The sequence below is a fragment of the Saccostrea cucullata genome, unplaced genomic scaffold (assembly GCF_032062105.1).
Source record: "Saccostrea cucullata isolate Sc308-1 unplaced genomic scaffold, CSIRO_AGI_Scuc_v1 ctg15998, whole genome shotgun sequence".
NCBI classification, from domain to species: domain Eukaryota; kingdom Metazoa; phylum Mollusca; class Bivalvia; order Ostreida; family Ostreidae; genus Saccostrea; species Saccostrea cuccullata.
Genome location: NW_026941132.1, coordinates 1 through 12,958, shown reverse-complemented (window position 1 = coordinate 12,958; position 12,958 = coordinate 1). Strand labels below are relative to the sequence as shown.

The 12,958-nt window shown below is 31.4% G+C and overlaps 2 protein-coding genes across 2 annotated transcripts; one reads left to right on the top strand and one right to left on the bottom strand.

Moving 5' to 3' along the window:
* Window positions 1–3,598: 3,598 nt before the first annotated feature.
* Window positions 3,599–10,697, bottom strand: LOC134257263 (toll-like receptor 6). Its single transcript, XM_062739904.1, has 2 exons — window positions 10,619–10,697; window positions 3,599–6,045 (listed from the first exon to the last, which is right to left on the bottom strand). Exon 2 carries the CDS (start codon window positions 6,029–6,031, stop codon window positions 3,599–3,601), a length of 2,433 nt encoding a protein of 810 aa, XP_062595888.1. The 5' UTR covers window positions 6,032–6,045; window positions 10,619–10,697.
* Window positions 9,686–11,365, top strand: LOC134257262 (uncharacterized). The gene has a single exon (XM_062739903.1). It carries the CDS (start codon window positions 9,686–9,688, stop codon window positions 11,363–11,365), a length of 1,680 nt encoding a protein of 559 aa, XP_062595887.1.
* Window positions 11,366–12,958: the final 1,593 nt, after the last annotated feature.

Below are 12,958 nucleotides of genomic sequence, written 5' to 3'. Positions count from 1 at the left end.
AATCATGTCTTTGCAGTATTTGAGAAGTATTTTCCTATATATTCCTATGTAAAATTTTGATCGGCTTTTGCGGCCCCACTCTACCCCCAGGGGTATTGATTTGAACAAACTTGAATGTACACTACCTGAGGATGATTCATCATGAATTTCATCTTCCCTGTCCCTATGGATCTTGAGAAGAATCCTATGTAGAGAAAATCCCTATGCAAAAGGCCATTGTTTCCCCACCCTTGCCTCGGGGGTCATGATTTGAACAAACTAAAATCTACACTACCTGAGGATGATTCCATATGAGTTTCATCGTTCTTGGCTTAGTGGTTTTTGAGAAGAAGATTTTTTTTTTTAAAATGCCATAAATTTTTCATTTATTCATAATTTATTTTCCCTTGGAATAGGTCGTGGCCCTTCATTTGATCAAACTTAAATTTCCTTTACCCAAAGATACTTTGTAGCAAGTTTGGTTGAAATTGGTTAAGTGGTTCTTGAGAAGCAGATGAAATGTGAAAAGTTTACAACAAGGACGACGACAACGACAGACAACGGACAAATTTTGAACATAAAGCTAACTTGTGAACAGGTGAACTTAAAATACAGGTCATGAAGGCCCTGGTGAAGTTGCTGTGGAATATATACAAGCTATCCAAACTTCTGCTCTTAGATCGTTAAAGAATAAATATTTGTGATTTAAGCTAAATATTACAGTACCTTGCCTGGAGAGGGTTGAAGTGGAATTTACTTTTTGGAATTTCCCAAATATCCGGATGTCGAAAAAACTTTTAACTTTCTAATGTGTTGGATACACTCGACTGAGTAAACCTTGGGTTATCCTGTTTAAATGTAGATGATCTTCCGCTTTGTTTATCAGCGAAATTAAGTGCAATGGAAAAATTGTGTCGTAGAAAGTTTCATACGTTCATTAAAAATTGGATAATATAAGAAAGCAATCTTTTCTTAGTATTTATTTCTTTTTGGGGGACGGGGGGGATTGTAAGGCTCTTAATTGCCTAACTTTCTTATTGATTATTAACTGCTATTCTAAACTTAAATGCCATATACATATATATGCAACAAGGAATAAGAACGACAAAAAGTGTTAATACTGTACAGGGATTGGCACATTTTGCCATTGCATTTTGTACAATCTTTACAAAGAAATATATATGCTGAGTAAATTATATTTTATCATCCCTAAAGTCAATATTTAGAATGATATTCTTATATGTATAATTGACTTTTATTTTGTAGAATTTTTTTTACATGAAATATTAGACATTTTGTACATCAAAATACACTCACATGCTATAAATGATGTCAGAAATGCTATTTTTGCATTCCATCTGACATAAGATCAAAATTGGCTTTTTCTTGAAGGTTTTTCTAATTGTAAGTCCATTATTTATACACTGAATTGACAACGGATTTTTTTACGTTATCTTCCGATCGTAACAAGAAGCACACGGCGGGTGTGACCGGTCAGCAGGGGATGCTCACTCCTCCATGGCACCTAATCCCACTTCTGATGTTTCGGAGGTCCGTGTTTGCTCTGCTCCTATTTTGTATTGTTTTATGGAATTTGAGATTGAATGATGTTCGTTATCTCCATAGCCTTCATACAAATCTGTTAAAAATTTAAGTTTGTTTAAGTCTGCAGTTTTTTTCTTAAGAAAAACAATTCGAAAATCAGCAGTTTTACACAAAAATGCTTAAATGGAGGGAAAGCGTGAAATTTATGCTGTCATATTTCTAAATTAATTGCATTTTAATCAAAATGAAAATTACCAAAAAAGTCTATTGTATAGCTATGTAAACTATGTATAGCTATGTAAACTAAAGCTGTATATAAAGTAAAATTAAAATATTCATGTTTAGGGGCCATTTAAGACTCTAATCATATATATTGATCTTTTGAAATGAATTTGCAGTTATATAAATTCAAATCTTTGGCAATGTTCTAATATCAAATAAAAAGATATAACAAATCAGCTAAGCTTCTGATTGCCACATTACCACCTGGCCATTATTGTTTAATACACCGATTGACTTGTATAGCCTTGATTTTAATTGGGTTAGCTAAAAGCATTCTTGTTCGAATTTTTCTTCCGCTTTTATAATTCATTTCTCTATTTATTATTTACTTGGGTTTCAGGGTGATGTTTCTCAAGCAGATTGATATTTATATGTGTATATGCATATTTGATACAGACTGTTTTTCAGGTTTTTTTAGATGTAAATTTTAATGATTTGGGTATTTTAAAATCATTTTTGTTATGTTGTTTGAAACCCATCATTGACATATAATTGTTCTCTTTGATCTTTAAAGTAAGTATTAAATACTACAATGCAAGCAGGATTAATTTTTCAATCTTGATATCTGTCCCTCTCCCTCATATCCCTAGTATCGATGGTGTTTGACAATTATTTACATATTATCTATTGTCGGATGTAGACGGATGTTATACTTACCCGGTACTCAAACTTTTTTCCCCTAAACTTTACTGCTGCCTTAAAACTTGTTTCATTAGTTCATTTAAAAAAAATCGTGACATTTTACTTCAGCATATAAAGCCGCGAGTTAATAAAACTATGCAAAATCATACATACGATTTGTAGTACAAAAATATTTATTTTTAATTCACATTATTACAATGACTTTTTGACTCACTTTGTATTAAAAATAATGATAAAATAAATTTAAAGTTCAGAATCTTCATTAATTCTTCATTTATTTCTACAATCCTTTTTTTATAATAACAAAACATAAGATTTGCTTATTTCCAAGCAATGGTTCCCAACAGTTAATTTTAATTAAAGGTACATGACTTGTATGGCAGATATAAAAACCTAAACCTAAACTTTATTTTCATTTTAATAAATGTAAACTGATTTTTTTTAATATTTGATTGCCTTATATGTTCATTAGATCTAATATAATTGAACGTATTTTTTATTCTTTTCTAAATACAAATGTATATACTTGAACAAAATACGACCAATTACAAACACGTAGCTAGGTACAATTAATTTATTTATTTACTACCAACATAACTTATTTACATATATACTGTAAATTATTTTATCATTATTGATAGCCCTGATGAAGAATTTGAAATTTAAAATAGAAAACATCAGATTTAAAGTGAATGTAAACTTTATTTATTTATTTTTTTTTTTTCAAATGTTTGCAAAATACTTTAGGAATTAGATTAAAGTCAGAGTCGGATTCAAACACTTAAACGATTTGAAGTGACATTGAAATGCGAAAGTTACTGCCATCATACCGCTTACGATTTGGTCATATACAAAAATCTACAGGATTTGCAGAATCTGTTCTCTAGAGGTCAAGAGTACAACATTTATACAATGTCATAGGAGAAAAAGTAACAGAAAATTAGCGAAAAACAATGCTTCTCTCATTTGAACATCTTAAATATACATGTGCATATCATGTATTTTGTATGACCCAGTTCATGCCTATCAATTTCATTTTGTTAACAAACTCTTACAAAAAAATAACATTTTAACAAAAAATGTTAGATACTATAGTATTTACATCTCTTAATTAATAGATCTACAAATACATAATTTCTCCTATTGATGTTTATGCAGCAAAAGGTTTTAGTAAACTTGATAACTTATACATTATTGAATCATCATTTTCGTCTACTGTGGACCACCTTAAATATTCAATGCACCACCATATATTTTTTATATCGTTAGGGAGTCTCTCTAACGGTATATCGTCTTTGATGATGACAACAATGGAACTCTGACGCTGGTTATGGAAAGCGTGAGTAACCGCCATCTGGACGGCGTATGAGGCCCAACCACTCTCCAGAAAACATTCAGTGATCACGAACAACACTTTTCTACTTTCATTTATACATTTAACTATCTCCTCTGCCTCCCAGTTTCCTGGAATCGAATCTTTGTCCTTAAGCCATGCCTTAATATTTAACCTTTCTAATTTGGGATACAAGTAACGAATTATCCATGCATAGTCTTCCTCACCATATGACACAAAAACGTCATAGATATAGTTATTTTTTCTGTTTCCTAGACTCACATCTTTGCATCTATTTTTAAATCTTAATATGACGTATTCCACATGTACCCGGTATTTCCACACAGTAAAGGATATAAGAAGTATTGTTAAAGTCAACACGATTAATACCACAGAGACGATGAGCCAGGCTTCTGTTTGACATTCTAGTTGAAATTTTCTCCAAATTTGATCATTATTAAGTAAGTGAGTAATTAAATTTCTACTTCCTACACATGAGATTCTATCCAAGTCAGCAAAGAGATGCTTGTTATTTTTCATCCAGAGTAGAGATTCCAAACTTGAACAAATACAAGACATTGGATTTGCTTTCAAGTAGAGTGAAACATTGTTTAGATTTTCAAACATTCTTTGATCATTTTCAGAAAATTCCGATATCAAATTGTTTCGTATTGAGAGATTTTTCAAATTTTGCAAATACCTTAATGAGTCCGGAATATTAAAAAATCGGTTGTAGTCAAGATTTATTTCTGTCAAAGATTTTGTCTGGTCTATGAAAAAAGTTAATGGAAGAAAATTCAAATTGTTTTCTGATAATTCAAGTATAGAGAGATTTTTCATATTCTTGAATATATTTTCAGAATTTGGAGTAGAAAACTTGAAGTCGACATTGCTGAAAGACAAATTTTGAATGCCTAAGGAAGACTGGAATAAATCGGCGTGAACATCAACAAATTTATTACCTGATAGATCAAGAGCCTTTAACGACGGAAAATCGAATTGGTAGACGTTTCCCAGTGGAAAATTAGTTTCCCGGATGTTCAATGCTCGTAAACTTTCGCCAACAATTCTATAACGATTTTTTTCTTCCACGTTGTGTAAGCGATTTTTTGAGATATCAAGAATCTCTAGTTTCTCTGGTAAAGTTAGAGTGATATATTCACCACTTCGATATGTGTATTGTACTACATCAGCAATGCTGTTCTTTGGACAATACGGATCGTTGCAGCAATAATTCAGATATTTCAATTTAGGTGCAGAGAACCAGGTAGCAATCACTGAAACATCTACAACATGCAAATCGTTTTTGCTTAAATCTAATTCCTCTAAACAGTTCCATAATCTTGTGTTTTGAATATTCTTTGTTATAGATGCAATGCTGTTTTCAATCAAAAATAATTTTCGAACACAGATATTAACAACGTATTCAAGTAAAAAATCATTTAGAATTATCACTCTTGTCTCAATTTTTTTCTTGTTTTCATAAAGTGTAATGTTATTTATATTCCGATGCTGTAGACATTTTAGAGAGCGTAATGCTGGAGTCACGTCACATTTCCCGCCGAAATTAATGAAGACATCTGTGAGAAAGGGAAAGGAGCAAAACAGATCCTCAGTGACGTCACAAAGCACATAATTTGCAAAAGTGAGGTTAAGTTGTCGGATTTTAGAGCTTTTAAGTCCTAAAAAGGACGTGTTTGATAAACTGAATACACTTTGGATATTAAATTTTATTTGAGACAAATTTGTTAGGCTTTCAAATGTTGTTGTAAATTCAAAATTATCAAAAATGTCTATTTCCAAGCTACGCAAAGACTGAAGTGCAGAAAGTGCAACATCCGGGTACACGTGTTCATTTTTAAAATTATTATGATCAATGTTTAGGTACTTGATTGGCAATCGAGAGAAGGCGTCTGCTTCTATGCAATTGTTATTAAGGTGACAATATGAAATATCCAAACTACACAAGCCTGTAAGTGCATGGAAAGTTTTGTTTTCGATATTTGTTATGTCGTTGTGGTTGAGAATCATGGATGTCACAACTGACACAGCAGTCAAATTTTCAAATGTACTTTCATTTATGGTCGAAAATCTATTGAAGGACAAATCCAAGGTGACATTTCGGCCATGTAATTGATTGGGTATTTTATATGGTAGTCTGTCTATATTAAAGCCACTACAGTTCCATAGGATTCCGATGTTTCCACATTGATCTTTATGAGTTGTTGTTTGACATGCTTTTGACAGCATGACCAAGGTACTGTCTGCAATGAAAGTAAGTATTTTCATTTTAATTGATGCCACTCATGTTGGTAAAATACCATCAATGTAGTCTTTATACAAATAACAGTCAACGATCAAAATTAAACGAGTATATAAAGAAAAATAAAAAAAAAAGCATTTAAACAGTGAATCGCATTGAAATGGTGAGATTTTAAGTTTGGGTGAAACGTTTTGAGCTATCTTTTGAAGTTTATTATCATATAATGAAGCCCATTTTTTAGATAGGATAAATTGGTCAAATGGTTTTATTTGAATACCTGTAAATCAGGTATTCGATAAATATAAAAGCCAATCAAATACATGGTCTTAATAAACACCGTGTAAGCTCGTGTTCGACCGATACATGTGTTTTGTTTACTCTAATAAACATGAGAAATTCATACTTATGTACAAATTTGTAGCAGTACGTGTTTGACAGAAGTGGGGATTCTGGCTCTTTAATGGAACTTTTTTAAAAAAAAAATCTCAATTGTAGTGTAACTCTTGTTGCTAGTCCTGAAGCATTAGGACAAATATTTCTTTCTCGTTTCTAAATAAATGTGCTTTCCATTATGTAACAATTGACGTTCGATAAAAAATACCTAAAAGAAAAAAATACCACTTCAATGCTCTTCATTGTATAACAATTTACAATTTACATATGTGGAGGATTGAAGACAATCAAACTGTTTTGAAAATTTATACATAAATTTTCATAACGATTTCTCTGTTTCTATATTCTACGTGTTCACAAACTTAGGAAATGTAAGGATATCTACAATTTATATTTTGGAGGATTAGGAATCACTGTCTACTTAGTATGTTTCCCACTATCGTTGATGTCCCTGACATACTATACTCACTAGACAGTGATTCCTTATATATCCATTTCATTGTAAAATAAAATTGTAAACTTAGATTTTTAAAACGTAGACTTAGATTTAAATTACACGAGGACTCCCATGCCAGTTTTAATAGTCCTTGCCCACTGACGTCAAACAAAAGGAAGCCGCACAAGATTTAATGCATATTTGGCATCCTTATTAGCTTCAGGCACAGAGACAGGTGTGGACGAGATTTGCATATATATTAGGCCTCCTTAGCTCCTGACCTATCGAAAAGCTCTTTTACATTCAGGTAGAATTATCAAGATATAAACTCCGCTAACTTTCAAAGAGTGATAAGACATCTTAAATTAAGCTGAATACAATTAATCTATATGTGTACAAAAGACCCATTGATATAACAATAATAAAACTTTTAATGTACAAATGTTCAGAGTAAATACATACTAGTGAGAAAAAAGATTATTTAAGAAAAGAAAAAAATGTATAAATAGAAGTCTACTTACATACGAAATACCCTAATAAATGTCTATTCCTCTCCATCACGATTCTGAAATCCACACTTCCGATAAGCTGTCTTTAAAAAAATATTAATGCGCTAACCCTGAACAAATCAAACTTTTTATCTAAACATTCCGCTCATTACTCATCAAATCCTTATAAGTAAATAATGAAGGAGGAAAAAAATCTCTTTTTGTTATAGTGCATATAGGTCATAATAATCACACTATAAATCGAGTATACATGTATTTACTGCTAGAGAAAAATTAACAACTCCAAATATCTCAAAAGAGAATAAATTTATATACATCATTGCGGAAGTAATTTTAATTCAAACATTAAGCAAACGCATCTGACAAGAGATTGTCATTCTCTGCCTGTACCCATATTTAATAATCAGGTTTACATTAAAAATTTAACAAATACTTCCACAATTAAGGTAGTCAGTTCTTACTTGAGCATATATAGGAGGTTCATTCAAAGTCCATAGCATTGTGTTACTTGTCAGTATTCGCCAAATTCCGAAAACATTGACTTGTTATTCCAGTCCCAGTCTTATTTGTCGTAAGTGCACAATAAATTTGTACAGATATCAACTACTCACGACAGTAAATAAATATTCCGGGTAGAATGACATATACAATTTTAAGTTTAAACAAAATATTTGTCATCAGAAAAATTTGCATTATTTCAAGACAAATTGAAAGAAAGGTTTAACTTTTTGTGTGTTTTAAATTAAAAACTAGAGGTACTGTGAGCAATGAGCTTACTAAATGATACCCCCCCCCCCCCTCCCATATAAATATAATGGCAGAGTTCCTGTTTTGCTATGGGAAGCCCAAAATATGTGTCGGATCAAAAAGTAAAATAAGAGGTGCACAAGGGCATTACGTAATAAAAATTCTATGAAAGTCTCATCAAATTTCATTCGGTGGTATGAGAGGAGTTACAGATAAGAGATGGGTACCCCGAAGCGTAACAGTAACGTAAGACTTACGTTCCGTCAAGAGACATCGTAGACGAGCCTCTTCAAATGCAATATTTGCTTTTGCACATGAATATGCAGATTTGCTTCTCTCCCATACTAGATGCAAATATACTCACAGGAGTGAACTAAAACCATAAATAAGTGAAGTATTTAACATAATTGTGAAAATATTGTGTAGCGTCATGTATTAGAATTAGCTCTTTCTTTACTGTAATTTTTATCACAAACTAAAAATGCATAAATGTATGAATATATTTTTTGTCAAAATTAAAATAAATGATTATCTCACACAGAAATGGTAAGATGTCATTCTCTTTTTAAAAAATAAATCTGCAAGACAAAGTTTACATAGAGATCAATACTTATCAGTTCAGTAACAAAGTCCAGTTTACAAAAAAAAATTGATTTTACTGGCTATCTCCTTCTGTTTTTAGGAATGTTTACAAGTTCTTAACTTTTCCACAGGTATAAAATTCTATTATTTACCTCGGAAAAAGCACAATGGTAAGATTTCAGAAACATATACAAATTAATAGAGTTAATGAATGTTTTATTGCTTCATTATAATTATGCCTTCATTATAACGATCAGTTTTTCAAATTCATTTAAATGATTAAAAGAGGATCGATGATTTTTATCTGGTCGTTAATTTCTAAAATTCTGAGAAAACCGTTCAGTTTAAAACTACTTGTATATTGGTGGCGGCTTTTGATCATTTGAAATAATTTATGTCTGGCAATCCTTGCATTGTTGTAATATTGTGTTTCACTCTATTTCATCTCAGTGAGAGACAGATAACAAGACTTGCAGACATTACCAAATTATTTATAGATACTCTGAAAATAACTTTTGTGAGCTTTCTCAATAAAAAGTATCATAACAAAAAAAAAGTAATTGATGTAAACCTGAGCAAGATGTCCATTGACCTTATAGGTAACATGAGTTTCACGTAACAAATTTGCAACAATTACATCATGTTCACGTTTTAAACCAATATGGCCATAAAATTTACAATTTTGAAATAGGCACCTCTTTTCATCATTACTGTACATTTACATGTAGTTTGTTTAATTAATTAATACCCAGAGGCAAATCAGAAGATGATCAAAAGATTCATTTTCACTTCCTAAGCATTAGAGCCCCACCTTACATGAACCCTTGAACCTTGGGGCTACACATTTCAAATTTTGTAATTCGTTGTAAGCTCGTGCATACTTTTATATTATGAAAATAAATTCATTTATATCTATACGAATAGCATTTATTTATAGCATGACATCATAGACCTCAACTCCTATTAAAACCCACATGGCGACACCAGAAGTTTCCACAGTTAAAGCACAAGACATTAGACGATGTCAACTTTGTCTAGGAAAACACAGGAAAGCAGCAGCAGAAATTATTTGCAAAAACTGTCATGTTAATCTCTGTAAAGATTGTGTAGGCCCTCATATGGTTTCTAACCCCAATGTTAAACATGAAGTCCTCACTTTCGAATTAACAAAATTTGATATTATTCCTCCTCAGTGCAGTCGTCATCATGAGCAATTATGTGACACATTCTGTCAAACTTGTGGTTCTCCAATTTGTCACAAATGTTCATCACTTGGATTTCATGACAATCACAATCTGCAACATATTTCTGATATATACAGCTCGAGAAAAAAGATCATTTATGAAGACAAAAATGAACTTGAAACTTACGTCGCACCTGTATATGAAACAATTATCATTGAAATAGATTCGATGTTATCAAATGTTGTCCAAAAACATGGAGAAAGACAGCAAGGTATTACTGAATTTGGGGAGAGATGTCACAATCTGTTGGATAAAGTTATCAAAAGATATTTGGAAGAATCGAAAGACGTTGCAAGAGGAGATACTGAATTTCTCTCGGCACTAAAATCGGAATTTCAGTCACGACAGACTTTAATTCAGTCAGCTATCAATGAAAATGAGTCAGTTTTATCTTCCAAAGATTCTTCCAAACTTATCTATTACAATTCAAAAAATGAATACTTTAGAAATGTTCCAGCCAGGTATAATCTAACAGTGCTGCAATTTAATCTAAATGAACTTACAGAACAAAAAATATGTGAACTGATTGGAGTCTTACCACGGTCTATCAAAACTGACATACCAGCCCGTGTCTTGAAAACTGTTCAACACTTACCAATCAGGAAATTTGCTGCCAAACCTAAAGTAATAAAAACTGTAAATACTGGTTATGGAGAAACTTACAGAGTAAACTGTATTCCAAACACAAACCAATTCTATGTCTGGGGTAACACTGCTTTCACAAAACTCATGAACACAGATGAGAATACACTAGAGGAGATTCCAACATCAGAATTAAGTGATCAAGCAGTCACCAAAGAAGGATATTTAGTCTATGCTGAAAGGAAGACTAAATGTATAAAAATAAGGAAGAGTAACGAGATAGAATGCCTTACATCAACCCAGGAGTGGACACCACTGGGTATATGCTCTTGCTCAACGGGTGAATTTCTGGTTTCTATGAAATCTTTAGAAAGAAAGGATTCGCCAAGTAAAGTAGTCCGTTTTTCTGGATCTACCGTCAAACAAGAAATACAATACGATGCTGTAGGAAAAGCTTTATACGCTAAGCCACTCTGCATTGAAGAAAACAAAAATTTAGATATTATTGTAAGTGACGACGATTTTAATAAGGTAGTGGTTGTACATAAAACTGGCAAGCTTAGATTTATATATGATGGAAATCCCAAGTCAAAAAGATATGAAATATTTACTCCAAGTGGAGTGACAACAACCAGCATGTGTCACATATTGATTGCTGACCGTATAAATCATATTATACATATCATTGATGAGAACGGACATTTTACCTTGCACATTGCAAACAATGAATTTCAAGATCCATATGATCTCAGCACAGACAGCAATGATAATTTGTTCGTTGCTGAACGTGTATCTGGAAAAGTAAAGCTAATAAAGCTGTTTGAATGAAAGATCAACATCTGAATGTGTTTAGATGATACATGAACATAATAATATTACAAATAACGTGTTTTGAGTTATATAATATGAAATTTTATGGTGTAGTGTGGAAGTTAATAATTTAAGTGTATCACCATTCTATTTATATTTTGTTAATCAATAATTTATATCCTATGTAAAACATCCCTCCTTCCTCGTATATAACTAGGGATTTTTGAATTTTGAAGTCAATTATGTTTTTCATGGCAAAGATTATAATCAACAGAATATAAATCTAAAATTATTATTTAGTTTCACTGAATAAATCTAAAAATGATTTATAGGAAATGTCGGATCTAGAAGAACTTTTTTGATTTCATTCGTTCAATGGTCATAAATATATGTTAACTTATACTGCTATTTGTTTTTACTTAATTAAATATTACCCTAGTAATAAACAACAGATTTATGAGTGAACTGACTGCTAGAGACTGCCTTTTGAGAGATATGGTTATCTCTCTTTCTAATGATTTCCCACAATCCTCACTGTTATGAAGACTTCAGAGCACATTGGCTCCAAGTGCAAACATTAGCATGTATATATGAATCAAGTCGTCAAAATATGCCAATTATAAGTGCTTGCGATTTCATCTTGCATCTGAATGTAATAAAGGAAATATAATTTCACATGCTAATGATTCCAGTGCTTCAGAAATCAGGAAAATGAAAGAAGGAATTAATAATAAAAAGCAGTTGTGTCTCTTGAAAAACTGGGGATTTAACTGTCATTAAAAACTTATAATCAGTTTAAGAATAATGAAAACAAGTACAAATTAATAAAATAACAGACAAATGTTACCCAAACTAAATTCCAATTGTGCCACATTTCCTACAACTTCCTTAAGGTTTAGACACATTACATCGAGTAGAAGTCTGGAGGTCCGCATAAGGTAGAGAATCATATATATACTAGTTTATTAACGAGATTTGTTGATTTCTTAATTTGTTCTGAAAAAAAGTGTAGATCATCACAAATGTTTGACCACATTGATTGTTACTGTAGTTGATAATTCTTACTGGTCTTGATTCGTTAAGTTAATGAAAGATCACCTTAGAGGAACTTAAAAAAAAGTATTGTTTTCTGAAAAATATTGCCAAAATACGGTGGTATATTTAGGACACGCAATAATTTTTTTTTATACGAGAAAAAAAATTATTTTGTGAAAACAACATAATTATCTTGTGAAAACGACATAATTATCTTGTGAAAACGAGATATTATCTTGTGAAAACGACATAATATCTTGTGAAAACGAGATATTATCTTGTGAAAACGAGAAAATATCTTGTGAAAACGAGATATTATCTTGTGAAAACGACATAATATCTTGTGAAAACGAGATATTATCTTGTGAAAACGAGATATTATCTTGTGAAAACGAGATATTATCTTGTGAAAACGACATATTATCTTGTGAAAACGACATATTATCTTGTGAAAACGAGATATTATCTTGTGAAAACGAGATATTATCTTGTGAAAACGACATAATATCTTGTGAAAACGAGATATTATCTTGTGAAAACGAGATATTATCTTGTGAAAACGACATAATATCTTGT

What these genes read in the sequence shown, in the direction of transcription:
- LOC134257263 (XM_062739904.1), bottom strand. Translation starts at nt 6,031, where the DNA reads ATGCTGTCAAAAGCATGTCAAACAACAACTCATAAAGATCAATGTGGA.
- LOC134257262 (XM_062739903.1), top strand. Translation starts at nt 9,686, where the DNA reads ATGGCGACACCAGAAGTTTCCACAGTTAAAGCACAAGACATTAGACGA.